Genomic DNA, 16,208 nt, shown 5'->3' on the forward strand with positions numbered 1-16,208 from the left:
TACTTCTTAATGCCAAGGAATCAGCTAGCAAATTTTGTTACTATTATTATGTCTCCTCCAACAGCCCCTGAACCCCAACTCAAATTTGCAGCTTCTGATCTACTGTGTGATATGCACAGTGAACTAATTCTAAGATGAACAAATAGGTTATAATAGCTTAAGAAATGTCCCTTGAGTAAAATGTACACTCTTTGGTGAAAGATTTCTGATATTTATTGTAGTTGGTCAAGAGTCTTACTTCAGGTGCTTAGATACATTATGCACCGCTGAGGTTGCCAACCATGTTAACTTCCATCTACACAAGGTATATATGAACTATATTCTACTTCATATGTGACAGTAGTAACTCTTCTGTATCCTGGCCTTAATCTACAAAACAGTAATAAGACATTCCAAGAGCTCAGTGAAACTGAAACGCGACTTTATACATAGACATTCTTACAAGTGCAGCCTAAAGGTTAGCCTCATTCTTCAATGAAAAAAGTCCTTCTTTTTTAATTTAGTTACTAGAGAGTTGGCTACAACACTAAAGTTGCCTTTAAAATTTTATTTATTTATTTATTTATTTATTTATTTATTTATTTATTTATTTATTTGGTGGGGGGGGGAGCGAGAGAGTGCGAGCACAAGCACAGAGAAAGGGCAAAGGGTAAGGGAGAAGCAGAGTCCCCACTGAGCAGGGAGCCTGACTCAGGGTTCAATTTAGCGACCGCGAAGATCATGACCTGAGCTGAAGACAGATGTTCAACAAATGGAGCCACCCAGGTGCCTTTTTAAAGCCAAAAAAAAAGGTTTTCTTCCATGATACTGGAACTTAAAAACTGACTGATAACCACATTAAGCCTCCACTCCTGGAGGAAATAAACCACCTTTCCTATCTATAAGTAGTCAAGCTGCATTTTAGACAAGCAGAGGCAGAATAGGAGAAGCTGGACAACCTAACTAGACCATCCATATCCCTAATGACTTTAAGCTAACACTGTGTTATCAAAATTAAACTACTTTCTTTTGCAAGAATAGAGCCATTTTTTATAAAGATATACTTTATGCCAAGTGTTGGCATAAACTATAGCCTATTGGCAAATCCAGCCTACCACCTGTTTTTATAAAGTTTTATTGGGACACAGCCACACCCATTCATTTATATATTATCTCTGGCTGCTTTGTCTATATGGCAGCAACGTACTAGTGACAAAGACCATAAATGACTCAAAAGGTGCAAAACATTTTACTATCTGGCTCTTTACAGAAAAAGTTTGCTAACCTCTGCTTTATACTATCCTCTGTTCCATGTAAATACTCCTAAAGTTTAAATATGGCTTCCATCAAATCTGTATAAAAATAATAAAAAAGGCAATTTCTCAAAAAGGGGGAGATACTCATCACAGGCCATTATTATTTAACATTTACTCAACATCAACCATGTGTACATCGCAACTTTCTTAGCCATCTCTCTGTCCATAAAGAACAGAAATATACTTCCACCACAGCATACTTTCTTAACACGCTTCTATCCAGCAAGCTCAATTTTAGCCGTAATTCCATCCCTAACAAAATGCAAAAGGGAGGCTTTTGATCCAATATTTAGTCAAATGTACGGTCTGGCTTTGGCTTCAACCTAACACCCAGTGCCTACTTTGATATCATTTCTGGCATTCCTGAACTTGTCACAATCAATGATCATGTAGATTACCACACATCCAACCAGAATAACATCAGATTTATAAACAAGGTTTATCATTTGTATTTACTGTTAATATTTAACATTCTTCCCCAAATAGGAAAGTATTCTAAATGTAATTACAGTGAAAATTCTTACATGTGTTTTATAAGTTGAAATATTATAAATCAACATATAAATGATATTGCACAAATGAAATATGTAATAATCCAGGATGAATATAAAAGCTCTTTATCCTAAAAAAATAGTTAAATATATAGGGAAATAAACAACGTAAATATTAAGAGACTGGGATAACTTTCAGAAGAACATTATATCCCTTTTGAGTCAAAAAATGTAATTTAAAAAATTAAATTAGATTTTAAAACAGAATAAACATTAAATTTTTTCATAATTATAATTTCCATAAAATTGGTATGCTTGAATTAAAAATATAAAGCAAATTAATATTTAAGAATTCTCATTTTTAGGGGTGCCTAGATGGCTCAGTTGGTTAGGTGTCCAACTCTTAATTTTGGCTCAGGTCATGATCTCAGGGTTTTGAGATACAGCCCCATGTCGGGCTCCACACTAGGTGTGGAGTCTGCTTGTGATTCTCTTTATCTCCCTCTCCTCTTCTACCCTGAATCTACCTTTCTGAAAAAAAAAAAAAAAAAAAATTATCATTTTTAGTAATTTAGTTCAATTTAGGAGATGAGTCTTCCAGTAAGTCTTATTTGGGACTTGTTCATATCTTGTGAGGATGAACTAAAAGCAGAATGTCAATGCTGCCATCTCCAAATTTCTTGAGAGAAGGAATATCTCCTAAAATCACATACAACTTCATTAAATATCTTCGATCCATACAAATTTCAGATGGATTATTGTTTTCCAGAAATTCCTTTTATGATGATGTCAACTTCGAACAAATTATGAATTTAACTGTTGTCATTTGCCATTCAGCCAAATTAAGTATTCAACACAACTCTAGGTTAAAATACTTACATCTGGGAAAAAGACTGCTTGATTTTATAAACAGATTTTTACTCTCTTCAATTAGTAACAGAAGCAAGGCCAAATAAAATAAAATGTGCATAACTTATTATATACTAAATTTCTTAAAATTACCATAAAACAAAACACTTCACATAGAGAAGTCCACCTGTACACAGCAAACTATAAGACTACTGCTGAGCAAGAGTTTAACAGATCCAAAGCAGAAGCAGGGATTTCTGAATACAGAGATTTGAAAAATTAAAACTATGTGTGTATGTCTTTGAAGCTTTCTTGTTAGCTGTCATCCACCCTAATTCTAAGCAACTTGCAAATTTAGTAGTTATCAAAAGCCCACAGGGTGCTTCCAACAATTTCAGAAATTAACCTTAAACTATTCAGATAAAACAAGAGAAACTTGTTCCCTTCTCCTTTCTACTTCCACACCCCAAACATTCAAAAGCAGTCAATTCATCATCATTTATCACTTTTGATTGTATGTATGTGTTTATCTTGAACCTGGGACCACATTCCGGCTAATGTCTAGGAAAGGGATAGAAACAGTGATACTCTGTTTATGAAATATATGTTAATGATCCAGTTATTTAAGAATAGCTTTATTTCTGGGTAAATTATATTAAATAAGATGTATTATACATATAAAATATACTACATATTTAATATTTTATCGATATTATATAAATTGTTAACATATTTTTATTTATATATATTTTTTTAAATTTTTATTTATTTATGATAGTCACACACAGAGAGAGAGAGTGGCAGAGACATAGGCAGAGGGAGAAGCAGGCTCCATGCACCGGGAGCCCGACGTGGGATTCGATCCCGGGTCTCCAGGATCACGCCCTGGGCCAAAGGCAGGCACTAAACCACTGCGCCACCCAGGGATCCCTTTTATTTATATTTTTTAAGGTTTGTTAGCCTATACACCTGAGGTAAATATTAAAAATTGTGAAATTTGGGCAGCCCGGGTGGCTCAGCGGTTTAGCGCCACCTTCAGTCCAGGGTGTGATCCTGGAGACCTGGGATCGAGTTCCACGGCAGGCTCCCTGCATGGAGCCTGCTTCTCCCTCTGCCTGTATCTCTCTGTCTCTCATGAATAAATAAATAAAATCTTTAAAAAAAAATTGTGAAATTTTAAATGTAAACATCTGTGAAGGTAGTAACATTTTCTTTTCTTTTTTTTAGATTTACTTATTGAAGACAGAGAGAGAACAGGGGGAGGGGCAGAAGGAGAGAGAGAGAGAGAATCCCAAGCATGCTGCCTGCTGAGACTGAAGAGCCCAATTCGAGGCTACATCTCATGATCCTGAGACCATGACCTGAGAGGAAATCAAGAATCATAGGTTTAACTGACTGAGCCACCAGGCACTCTAGCAGTGATGTTTTCTTTACTAAAGATTATAATCAAGGCATAAAGCTGAGTTACATGTAAAAACTTCAGTATAAATGGTAGTCAACTAAAACATGGCTCATTACTTAAAATACACAAGTTACGTCACATGAACAAAGTTTTTCAGATGAACCAAAAAAAGAAAAAAAGAGTGTGGGTTATTTTTTTTTAACACCTTTAGTATTTGAAAAAAATATTTTCCATTCTTTTCTCTGGAAAGAAAGTCAGGAATATGCTATTAAGGTTCTTAAAAGTACTGTCAGTGAATTTGTTACTTATCAATAAAAGGCAAAAGATATGATTCTTGGACAACTGTCTGAAAGACAATTAAAAAGTGTACTGAAATTCAGAGATAGGCGAGTTTACTAATCTTAGCCATTACTTAATAATACAACATAGGAGAAACCAATAATGGAACGTACCTGGTGAACCTGAATTTCCACTTTAAGAGCCTCCTGTAGAGTCTGCAACTCCATCCTCCACCTTCTCCACTTTCTGTCTGCTAATTCTACAGTTTCTTCAGCCTCCGTTTAAAATAACAAACTCCTCTTCTCACTGCAGCTGTGGAGATCATAAAATGTTTTGGATCATAAAGGAAATATTCTTGTTAAATAAAAGAAATTACATTAGTTGAAAATTATTTGATGCTCTAACACAGAGCATGAAATGTCCCAAACAGATTTCTTTCCAAAATGAGTATTTTTCACTGAATTAGTACCAAAATTTTCTGGGTTTTATTCTCTGAACATTCATTCCTCCACAGAACACTTCAAATAAGTAAGAAATGGGAGAAGGGAGGTGTTTAATCTGGTCATGAAAACATATAAGCACACTTAGATGCTCAGCACTATAGTACATACTACATTCTGAGGATACAGAGCTGAACAAGACCACTTCCTTCCTAAATGAGCTGGGAATCTAGAGGCCGAGACTACAACCATCCAGGACACACTGTCCTTAGAGACACATAACAACAGAGTCATACATTTTTAAACATCACACAGAGTGAACTGGAAAGTTCAGGGTCTCTCAGAGGTTAAAGAAGGCCAGAGTACTTTCATTTGGATGGACTCTTACTCTATTTTAAAAATAAACCTCGAAACAGGAAAATTCTGGTATTATTTAAAGGTTTACATTTAACAAATTAATACTTTATATAGATACAATGCAATGTAACTTTCATAAAGTTACGACAGGAATGTTAAATAATAATCCTATCCTGTATAATAGAGGTGGCAGTCTAGCAATGGAAATCTATCAATTTCCAGCTTGATAATGAACACCATCTTCTTCAAGCCTGCCAGCCCATCTCTTTTGGCTATATGTATAACTGCAAGTGGCAATAATGTCAAAAGTCTAGATTTGTGAATGTGAGCCTTCCTATTCTGATCTGCTTAACACTAATATTTAGATGAACTCAATGGCTAATTTCTCTTTTAATTTTTTTTTTCTCGAGTGTGGCCTCAGACATGATTTGAGGTACCCTCCCAAAGCAAAAGTTTGCTTTTGCCAAAATAAATCTAAACTTTACTTCTGTTCTTTTTCCTCTTTGTACCTATAAAACTTGTAGCTAGAGCAGCTTTTCAATATTCGTAACAACTGAGGAAGGGAGCCATCATGAATCTAAAAGAACCAGTAAAAAAAAATTAAAAAATAAATAAATAAATAAATAAATAAATAAATAAATAAAAGAACCAGTACTCCTTAAACCAAATGAAATTCATAATCTTTACATTTCCAAAAATTATTTATCCATGGATCAAGTCCATAATCAACCTAAGTTTCTTAAAAATGTCTTTAAAACCATATTTAACAGTTATAATGGAATCATTAACTATAGAATATATTCCTATGAATTTATTTTTCATTATATTTGCTTAATCTCACTAGACTTAAAACATCACTGGCAATCTCTCCCCTAGGATTTATATACTATGAAATATTATATAAAAATACTCAAAAAACATCAAACTTCAAAAATGTAAAATTCATTCAAAGTTAACATTTATGGAGGTTAGGAAAGGATTACTATATAATGATACTATCAACAAAAAAGGCAGTATGTTTAAGGGAGACAATTTTGAAAAGGAACCATATTTTGAGGAACAAACTACAAAAGCAGTTTTTCAGCTACTTATTATCTCAGAAAATCTATGGACTGTAATAAATATCAGAATCATGAAATTAGCAAGACTAAGGTTTTTGTTGTCACATAAGTTTACTCTATATACAAAAGCAAATGTTAAAACTATAGCATTGGGGATCCCTGGGTGGCGCAGCGGTTTAGCGCCTGCCTTTGGCCCAGGGCGCGATCCTGGAGACCCAGGATCGAATCCCACGTCGGGCTCCCGGTGCATGGAGCCTGCTTCTCCCTCTGCCTGTGTCTCTGCCTCTCTCTCCCTCTCTGTGTGTGACTATCATAAAAAAAAAAAAAAAAAAAAAAAAAAAAAAAAAAAAAACTATAGCATTGCTTTCATTTTTATTTTATTTTCTTTTTTAGGTTTCATTTTTAAGTAATCCCTATATCCAATGGGCAGTTGGATCTTACAACCCTGAGATCAAGAGCTGCATGCTCCACCAGCTGAGCCAGCCAGGCGCTCCTCCCTTAATTTTAAGAACTAAAATAATCCTACTCAAATTTGTAACTTACATATATTAGAGTTATTCCTGAAAACAGTACTTGACTCAGTTGAATTAGTTTTCATTTTTGAAAGATTCTATCAGAAAACATGTCCAAAAATGATTCCTTATCATTTTTGTCAAATTAAGAATCATCTTGAAGTTAAACAAGCATTTTTAACAACAGAAAGGCCATATTTGATTTTACTGGTAGCAACATAGCACATCATAGTTCAACTCAACATATAAACTCTGGAAATAAAGAGCAAGTTAAAAACAGAGAACTTAGAATATAGAACTTACAACATATACAACAAAGGGTTAACAATTTATACATTGGAGTGCTCACAAATTAATTTTAAAAATATGAAAAAGCAACTCACAGAAGAATAAGCATGACCAACAAACACGGAAAACATCCATCTTCAATAGTCATAGAACTGTAAATTTTAAGAAGGTAAGTTTGGTCTATCAATCTGACAAAGATTTGTAGAAATAAGAATACTCTGAGAGCTGTCAAAAGTTTGGGGCAGGTGGCACTTTCATAATTTGCTACTGGTTATCTCTGGGTGGTAGCAATAAGGATTATTTACTTTCAATTTTTCAGAGTATTGATGTTTTGACATTTTTCCACAGAAAATATGTACTTATTTTTAAATGTAAAAAAATTAACTGAGGATTGCTAAAGCCTCAGAAAATTCGATACTGATGAAACAAAATGTTCAGGAAAAGAAAAAGTAAAACCAGAACTTAACCTGGAGGCTCTAAATGTCAAAGAGTGCCTTGCACGATAAGAAGCCTGTAACTCAACTTAATGAGGAGCTGACAGCTTTTATTCCTTCATCAGATTGTTGTCTTATTAGAGACACAGAGAGACACAAAATTTTATTTGGCGATGACTAAATGCCAATTATTCATTTTATTTCAAAATAAAACTAAAGGGTTAAAAAAGTTAGTGACTTGTTATAAAAAAAACTTATGAAGGATTAGAAGATTCATTTTATATCCTACTTCTTCCAAAAGTTCTCTTTCTGGATAGCAGTTTTAAGAGATTGATCTCTACCTAAAGGAACACATTATATATGTATATTTACAGCTTATAAAAACAAGGCAAGCACATGTTGAATCCTTTTAAGAAATATTTTGGGGGTTTAGACAGCTTATGCAGCTATCATACAATGACTATTTGGGGGCAGTTTACAGCATCATAAAAAAGGTTTTATTTGCTAAATTTGTAGAAGGATGATTTATCATATTTTGACCAATTCCAGTAAGTTATAACTAACAAATCAGTTGCTACAAGGTAAATATAAACAGACTCACGAAGCAATAATGGACACACTTTACTGAGGTACAATGCCTTTTACTACCCAACAGCTCTAAATGCTACCATCAGAGAGGACAATGGCCTAGTACAAAATACCAACATTTGTTATCTTCAGAACTGTACATGCCAAACTACTAGGACACCTAATGGCTTCTCACCTTCAAATAACATAAAACCAAAAACATGAACAAATAAAAATTCCACAAACCAACAAAACAAAAATAATAATCAAATCCCACTAAAAAAAACAGCTGTGATGTCTGGAAAGCACACTCACTATCCCCCTAAAACACGAAAAAAATGGATTCCATTTACTTGCTATGCAACCACTCTTAGCCTCAGGGTTTTTAATTTGTTGTTTGCTTATAAATCAGAAAAATGGGAACAGTATCATCTACTCATAAAACTGTTATGAGGTTTAAAAGAGATGAAGTTACACAAAAAGCTCTTTGTAAACTACAAAGTTCTATGCTATTGTTAACATACTTAACTCTTTTATTCATACAAACAAACTTTTTAATAAACTTCTCACCACAGTATATTGCTGAGAAGACTCCTACTTTCAAATTCTCTAAACAAGGGGCTTTTAACTATTTTGGTGGGTAGGTTCTGCTTAGAGATATGTAACCTCCAGGTCTTTCATTATGATTCTAATAATGTAGTAACGCTGTACCTCCGAATTTACTGCTAAGAAACACTGCTCTGTTCCTGAATTGGCATAAACATTTTTTCCCATCAAAACTCAAGTTATCTACCAAGTTTCTTTAACTAACAGTAAGTCCATAAAACACTGTGCCCTCAGACTGAATTCTCTAAAAATGGACAGCTCAGTATTCTCTATACCAAACATTTATTTGGTGTAAGACTCCAGTTGTTGTTTTCTATTAATTAAGTAAACTCCACACCCAATGTGGGGCTTGAACTCATGGCCCTGAGATCCAGTCTCATGCTCTACTGACTGAACCAGCCAGGTGCTTCAAGACTCTACTTTTGACTTACATGTTATACAGAATACGTTTAGAGTATGTTCAATTAAAAAAAAAAAAATAGAGGGGTGCCTGGCTGGCTCAGTCAATGGAATGTGCAATTCTTGGTCTTGGGGATGTAAGTTCAAGCCCCACAATGGTATAGAGATCACTTTAAAATTAAAAAAAAAAAAAAAAAAAAAGTAGAGAGACGCCTGGGTGGCTCAGCGGTTGAGCATCTACCTTCAGCTCAGGGCATGACCCCTGGGTCTGGGATCGAGTCCCTTATCAGGCTCCTGTGGGGAGCCTGGTTCTCCCTCTACCTGTGTCTCTGCCTCTCTCTCTCTGTGAATAAAAAAAATAAAATCCTTAAAAAAAAAAAGTAGAAAGTCTTGCTAGATCCATGTGTCCTTACTTGTCACAGGTCAAGTACTAAAATATCAGGTTTCAATTTGTACAAAAATGCTAAGAGATATAACAATATCTTTAAATTTTAACTTAACTAGCTATTAAGTGCTAAAAAACAATCATAGATGCTAAAAATAATAAAGCTCTTTAGTAGCGTTTATTGAAAACTAATATTTACTAACATGAATAAAAATGACATTAAAAAATATATAATGTTTGTTTTCATAGTGGTATCTCTTTGGTGACACTCCACATGTCAACAGAAAATGCTACTACACAAAGAACTTACCAATCCTGATTTCAGACGACTACCTTCTGACACTGGGAAGGCTACTATGCTCACATCTTGGTACTAACAGCTGTTGACAAATATCACCCGAGCTAGTGAGACTGATGTTTCTCAGCCATTAGATTAGATTTAAACATACACACACACACACACACACAATTAGATTTATGATAATGTCTGAATGTGTTTGAATATAAAATATGTATCTCTCCTCTGTGTTTTGTTTTTGGAGGGAGGGGCCAGATCCTTATTTAGAAAAAGAAAAGGAATACCAATAGAAGTTATACCATTGCCACACAATGTCAAGTCAGGGTCTCCCTGACAGCACCCTCTTCCTTCATGGTCTGCTGCACTGTCTTGCATCTCACCCTACTACCAATGTTCATTCTGATAATGTAGTTTCTACCTCAGCTTCCCGGGACAGGCCTAGCTGACATACACATTTTTCTGTTTCCTACCTGTTTTTACAGAAATCAAGCACGTCTACTAAAATCAGCCTAACTATATCCAACAAGAACATTGAGAGTAAATTTAAAAACTTACAGAAATTCGGAATGGAGTCTGGAGAGTAGTGTATAAGAGCACAGTGACAATGAGAAGATTTTAGAGTTGATTGCCACATTTCCTATAGAATGCTATTTAATGATTAAAAAAAAAAACTGTCCAGATAAGCCTGGGCAGAATCATATAAATATTTACTACACAAAGGGTAACACAAGAAGGTGTGGTGGTCTTGGCATAACCAAAATAAGTACTTTAATAGAAGTGGAAGTTATGGGAAGATAGATTTCAGATCAATTTAAGGAAAAACTAAGGATTAGAGCTGTACAAAAAAGGAATGGGTTACCTTATGAGGTAGTGGGCTCCCTGTCATTAGAAGTATTCAAGAATGCTGCATATCATATCCCCCTCTTGGAGATTCACAATGCACATTAGCATATTAAAGGTTCTGAGAAGTCCTGCAGTAAAGAAACCTGTTTAACTTTAACGCAGCATTTCCCAAATTATTTGACCACAGAACATTTTTCCCACCCCCACCCCACCTCAATAATATTTACTCACTTCTGTGGAACTAGAATTCCTCAGAAAACATTACAGAAAATAATGAGCTACATTTTTTTTAATGTAGTATTCAATATGTACCTGAATAACAATCTGTCTGGGATATAGGAGAAGAAATTGCCATACCGGTAAAAGACTGGAAGAGAAAAAGCCCTTAAGGTCTCTTCTCTAAAATTCTGTGATTCTATCACATCTCAAAGAAAAGGGCTATAGGGTCTTGATTATTTATTTAAAAAGGTTCCATGAGAGACAAGCAAGTAGAATAAAAAGGTAGTAAAATGCAAGGTTAACTGGTTCAAATGCCTCCCTTTCATGTTCAAAGCCCAATCCCTAAAAGATAAGAGAGACACCTCAAGGACAGTAAATTATCAAAAAGAAGCCCTAACCAAATATCTACTCCAGCCACTAAATTAATTAAAAATTGAGAGAGAGAATTTAAAAAACAAAAACAAAAAGAAGTAGCCTTGTATTAGGGAATGATACTATTCCAGCTCTGGTTTCATTTTTTTTTTTTTCATAATACATGCTCTCCAAATAAGGTTAATATTTGTTTGATCCTTAGTCACTAGACTGCCCTGTGCAATCTGTGATCTTGAATTAGACATTCAAAAAAATGATTAAAGTGTGACAATTTATAAGCTGTTAGAGTAGATACTAAAGTAGATAATAGGAAAAAAAATATGTTTGCCTATATGCCCCCACACTGCTACATTTCACTGTCTCTCTTATTTTTTCCTCTTTTAGAATTATACAAACACACACTAAAAATGTAGTATCAGAAATGAAGCCAATCCAGCATTACATTTAAGGATATAAATGCTTAAGAGTCCCAAATTTCAAAGTCAAGGTTCCCATAGTTACATTAACCTAGCCATTTTGCACATATACTAAGGCCATCAAATTTAACAGCATATTAAGTAATACAAAACACAATAGGAACCTGAACTTTTGAAATTCCTGACTTTAGAATTTTCAGCTCTAACCACTGCATTAAGGGCATTTTTGGCAAAGGGGACCTTTACATTTTAACAGGTTATCAAATGTAGGAACATGCAAGCCTAGCAGTATTATTAGAAACACAAATGCATTTGAGATACGGTTACGTGAAATTAGACAAAAATTCACTTTCACTCAATGCAAACAGTAAAGCTTCATTTCTGGGAGAGAGTTTTTTTGAAAAAAAAAAAAATCACTGAACATTTGAATTATTACCCAACTAGCATCAGGCACACTACGCCTGCCTCATGAAAGTACTTACCAATTTTGGGGAAACAGGCTCTCCTTCAGCTCTCTTGCTCCCTACAGCAGAAGAAGGGGAAAATAGAATTAGACTACAAACACAGATTTACGACATGTCATCAAAAGCTGAAGACTTAAAGATTTCTGACTTTATGAAAAAACAAAACACAAAAATCTCCAAAGCTTTAACCGCCACCCCACCCTCTCAAAAAAGGAAAGAGAGGTAGTTTTCACAGCAAGGAAAAAATTCAAAGGCAGTTAAATCTCTAATTTTCCATTTTTCACTATTCCAGTTTTTCCAAGACAAGGAAAGTAAGATGATGGTTTCCCTTTCCTAAGAGACACACAAAAATAAAATGCACCTTATCTAAGTAACACACAAATACAGGCTCATCCCCAACAAATGGGTCTCATTGTTCATTGCTTTATAGTAACAAGGTAACGTCACTGACACTTAGTTCTGTCTATTTAAAGTGTCTTTTTTCGATTAATCTTGAAATGGACTTCTACAAGGCTTTAAAATTCACAGCATTTTATATGTATCACTGTAATTTCAATTAAACTTTTCATTCACATTCTTCAAGTCTCACCACTTCAGACTGTAATACATACACAAGGGTGCCTTTCTCTCTGCCACATATTTAATCAGTGATAGAGCCAGAAAGAAAATTAAGATTTTGGGATCTCGATCTAATGCTCAATGATGCTTTTATCAATTGCATTTTTTAAGATTAACTAAACTCCATTAAGTTGACTTCAAAGTTAGAAAAGTCAAGTCAGGCTATGCTGGTTTTGTTTTTTGTTTTTGTTTTTGTTTTGTTTTTTAATTTTATTTTTAAGTAATCTCTACACTCAAAGTGTGGCTTGAACTCATGACTCTGAGATCAAGAGTTACATGCTCTACTGATGAAGCCAGCCAGACATCCCAATATCGTTTAACTCTGCCTCACCCCAAACTTCTTTTTCAGTTAAAAAACATTAGGAAACAAGGCTTTTCTCTTAATATTTTAGTATTAAGTATTTAAACTCTACATTCAATGCTCTAAACTTATGTTTTAAACATAGTATATTTGTTGAGTGATGTTACTTCAGTAGTGTTCTCATTTCAAGGGATTATTTCAAAAAATCATGTCATCCAGATTATAAATTTTTATTTAATCAAGTACAGTCATAACAAACATGAAGTAAAATAATTTAAAAGGGCCTCAATTCATGCAGTTAACATTTCAAAAGAAATTAAATTTGCTGTTTTATCCTGTCTTTTCTTTAGCAGCAGTACTTCTGAAAGTTCTCAAGTCCATATAAATGGCTATTTTAGTCACCAAGATTAGAATGACTTCCAACCAAAAGAAAAAAAATCATGCAAAGGTCTATAAAGTGATGTGATTATTTAAAAGTGGATCCTCACAAGGAAAAAATTTATAACTGTGTGGTGATGTATGCTTACTGAACCTACTGTGATAATCATTTTGCAATATATGCAGATAGTGAATCATCATGCTGCACACCCAAAACTAATATAATGTCATAGGTCAGTAATATCTCAATTTTTAAAAAGTGAATTCTTAACATTATAGATAGCACCTACAGGATTCTGTACCACTCAGAACAGTATCAGGCACAGATTAAATGTTCAGTAAATATTTGTTAAATGAATGAATTGACTGAGTGGACCCTTAACTCTGCTGATGACTTACTTTCCCTATGAGACATTTCTTGTTAGCTTTTTCATGCTGGTGATAATGTCTTTTTTTTTTTAAAGATTTATTTATTTATGATAGACACAGAGAGAGAGAGAGGCAGAGACACACACAGGAGGAGGGAGAAGCAGGCTCCATGCCGGGAGCCCGACGCGGGACTCAATCCCAGGACTCCAGGATCGTGCCCTGGGCCAAAGGGAGGCGCTAAACCGCTGAGCCACTCAGGGATCCCTCGTGATAATGTCTTATGCATCAATCCCCCACAGCATTATTTGTTAAACGAATCACTTTGGATAAAAAACAGTAGTTTTTTATCCAAAGAAAGAAAGATACTGCCATTTTAAAATGTAATGAAAAGAAAAAGACTGATATATTGTACTAAATTAAGAACCTCTATTCACCTAAAAACACCATTGAGAGAATGAAAAAACAAGCCACAGAATTGGAGATGACAATTCCAACACATACAACAATGGTTTATAACCATAACATATGAAATATGTTGAAACTCAAAGTGATCGGGACAGAATTGGGATTTTTACTTCCACATATATGGCATCTGACAAAGTGAAGTCACATTAACTCTTCTGAAAAGTCATATTCAGTAAGGAGATACAATGGATGTGTATCTTAACTCTAGGGCATTTTCTCCAAAACTCAATAGCAGAGTTAATCCCAAATTGATAAAGAATTTTACCATGAAATCATGATATTATAAAACTATTCATAAAACTGCTTGCAGGGACTGTAGATATTACATAGGAAATCAAAGCCTGAGAGGTTAAATTACTTCCCCAAAGGTCACACACCAATTGGTTGTAAAGCTGGAGAAAGCTTACGGACCGGACCCTGAGATTCCTTTGACCAAGCTGGCCTTTCCACTAATCTCACCTCCTCTCAACCAGGCACACTAGTAACATTTCTAAAAAAACAAACTACAATAAATACTGGCAAAGTATTTTTGGAAAAAGTCCCCATACAAAGTTTTAAAGAAAAATCAAAAAAAAAAAAAAAAAAGAAAAATCATTATAAGTAAGCTATATAGGGCAAGTTTTAAAACTTGAGATCCTTTTATGCCTAAGGGAGCCTCATGAATGGACTTCAGAGGGATTTGCCAACCCTACAATACTACTGGCTAAATTCTATATGTATAAGAATTCTGGGAAGAGGACCCATACCTTTAATAAGATTTGCAAAGAAGTTCAGATACCAAAAAAAGAGTCAATTATTTTTAGACTAATGATTTTTAAACACTGTGTGTCACAACTACCAAAGATTATTAATTAGATGATGACTATTTGACTACCATTTGGAAACTGATAAAAAATATTTTATTTATATAATTTAGTAAGAATTAGCAATAAAATGTATATATAAATGTGTATTTTAACACTATCTACATGTAAAATGTATTTAAGTCTGAAATGCAAGTTTGATTTCTTCATGTTAAGCTGATTAAAGTCCACTTGTTTCTCACATACTCTTCACGCTCAGAGCTAAGGTGGTTAAAAATTTTAACCGTATTTGCTTAAATGTTTCAAATACAGACTTATTCTTTTTTTTAAGATTTTATTTATCTATTCATGAGAGACAGAGAGAGAGAGGTAGAGACACAGGCAGAGGGAGAAGTAGGCTCCATACAGGGAGCCCAGGTCTCCAAGGATCACAACCTGGGCTGAAGGCGGCGCTAAACTGCTGAGCCACCGACGCTGCCCTCTACAGATTTATTCTTTAAAAATACACTCAAAACACATATGGTGAACTAAATAAAATTATTTTTGCTTTTAGAAATGAATATTATCTTGCTAACATAATTTCCCATGATTTTTTGCCAACCGAAGATGGTTCACCTCTCCAGAACTTCACAGGTAGTTGCTTTAATTAGAATTGGTAAAGAAATGAATCATTCAGATTTCTAATATGGTTGTAAAATTGAAAATACCATCAATAAATCAAAGGTGATTAATAACAACTTAAGTACCCTTTGTAAAATACCTAAAACCTTTGTATATGAAGAACATATATTAAATAATAAACAAATTTTGCAGAGAAAAGGTTTAACATTAGATCATGTTTTAAATTAAGCTAAAATTCATCCCACTACAAATTCGAACAATTAAGTTTATAGTCTGTGCTCAATCATAAATTTTGATAAGGGACTAGAATAGCACAGATAATTGTCATTCAAAGACACTTTAAAATGTCACCTTACACAGAAGATTCAATCTCTGCTCTTCTACTACACCAAGCTGATACACTAATTTGATACACAATAAGTTTTACTGTTTTTTATCTGCCCTTCCTAACTTCTAAGAGAAAGCATAATAAGTTTGAAATAAATTTAAATGCAAATAACTGTTCAGAAGAAAAGAGTTAGTCCTTTAGGCCCCAATATCATAATCATTCCTGTGTCCCCCATCTGTCTTCTTACCCTCTCATGGACATCCCTCTAGCATTTCTCCCCTCAGTTTCAAGAAGCATCAATTTTTCCCCTCATTACTGGATCATTTTGTTTGTTTCTTCCATCTTTTT

General features: G+C 34.2%; 1 protein-coding gene and 1 long non-coding RNA gene across 27 annotated transcripts in view; one reads left to right on the forward strand and one right to left on the reverse strand.

The window, feature by feature from the left end:
- The window catches only part of PHF21A (PHD finger protein 21A), a 193,720-nt gene that overhangs the window by 153,202 nt on the left and 24,310 nt on the right, over nucleotides 1-16,208 (reverse strand). For 14 of the 26 annotated variants that reach the window (XM_072790555.1, XM_072790577.1, XM_072790578.1 and 11 more), the window contains 3 exons: nucleotides 11,996-12,036; nucleotides 10,523-10,634; nucleotides 4,490-4,628 (listed from right to left, as the gene is read on the reverse strand). In XM_072790555.1, the coding sequence (XP_072646656.1) occupies nucleotides 4,490-4,543 (54 nt within the window). In that variant the 5' untranslated portion in view covers nucleotides 4,544-4,628; nucleotides 10,523-10,634; nucleotides 11,996-12,036. Of the gene's footprint in view, nucleotides 1-4,489; nucleotides 4,629-6,717; nucleotides 6,872-10,522; nucleotides 10,635-11,995; nucleotides 12,037-16,208 lie in introns of those variants that run through there. The other 12 variants (XM_072790574.1, XM_072790569.1, XM_072790573.1 and 9 more) reach the window with 2 other exon arrangements.
- Nucleotides 6,805-9,886, forward strand: LOC140612696 (uncharacterized). The gene is made up of 2 exons (XR_012013859.1): nucleotides 6,805-7,143; nucleotides 9,615-9,886. It is a non-coding gene; the product is annotated as an uncharacterized lncRNA (long non-coding RNA).

This window comes from Canis lupus, chromosome 21 (assembly GCF_048164855.1).
Source record: "Canis lupus baileyi chromosome 21, mCanLup2.hap1, whole genome shotgun sequence".
Lineage (NCBI taxonomy): Eukaryota > Metazoa > Chordata > Mammalia > Carnivora > Canidae > Canis > Canis lupus.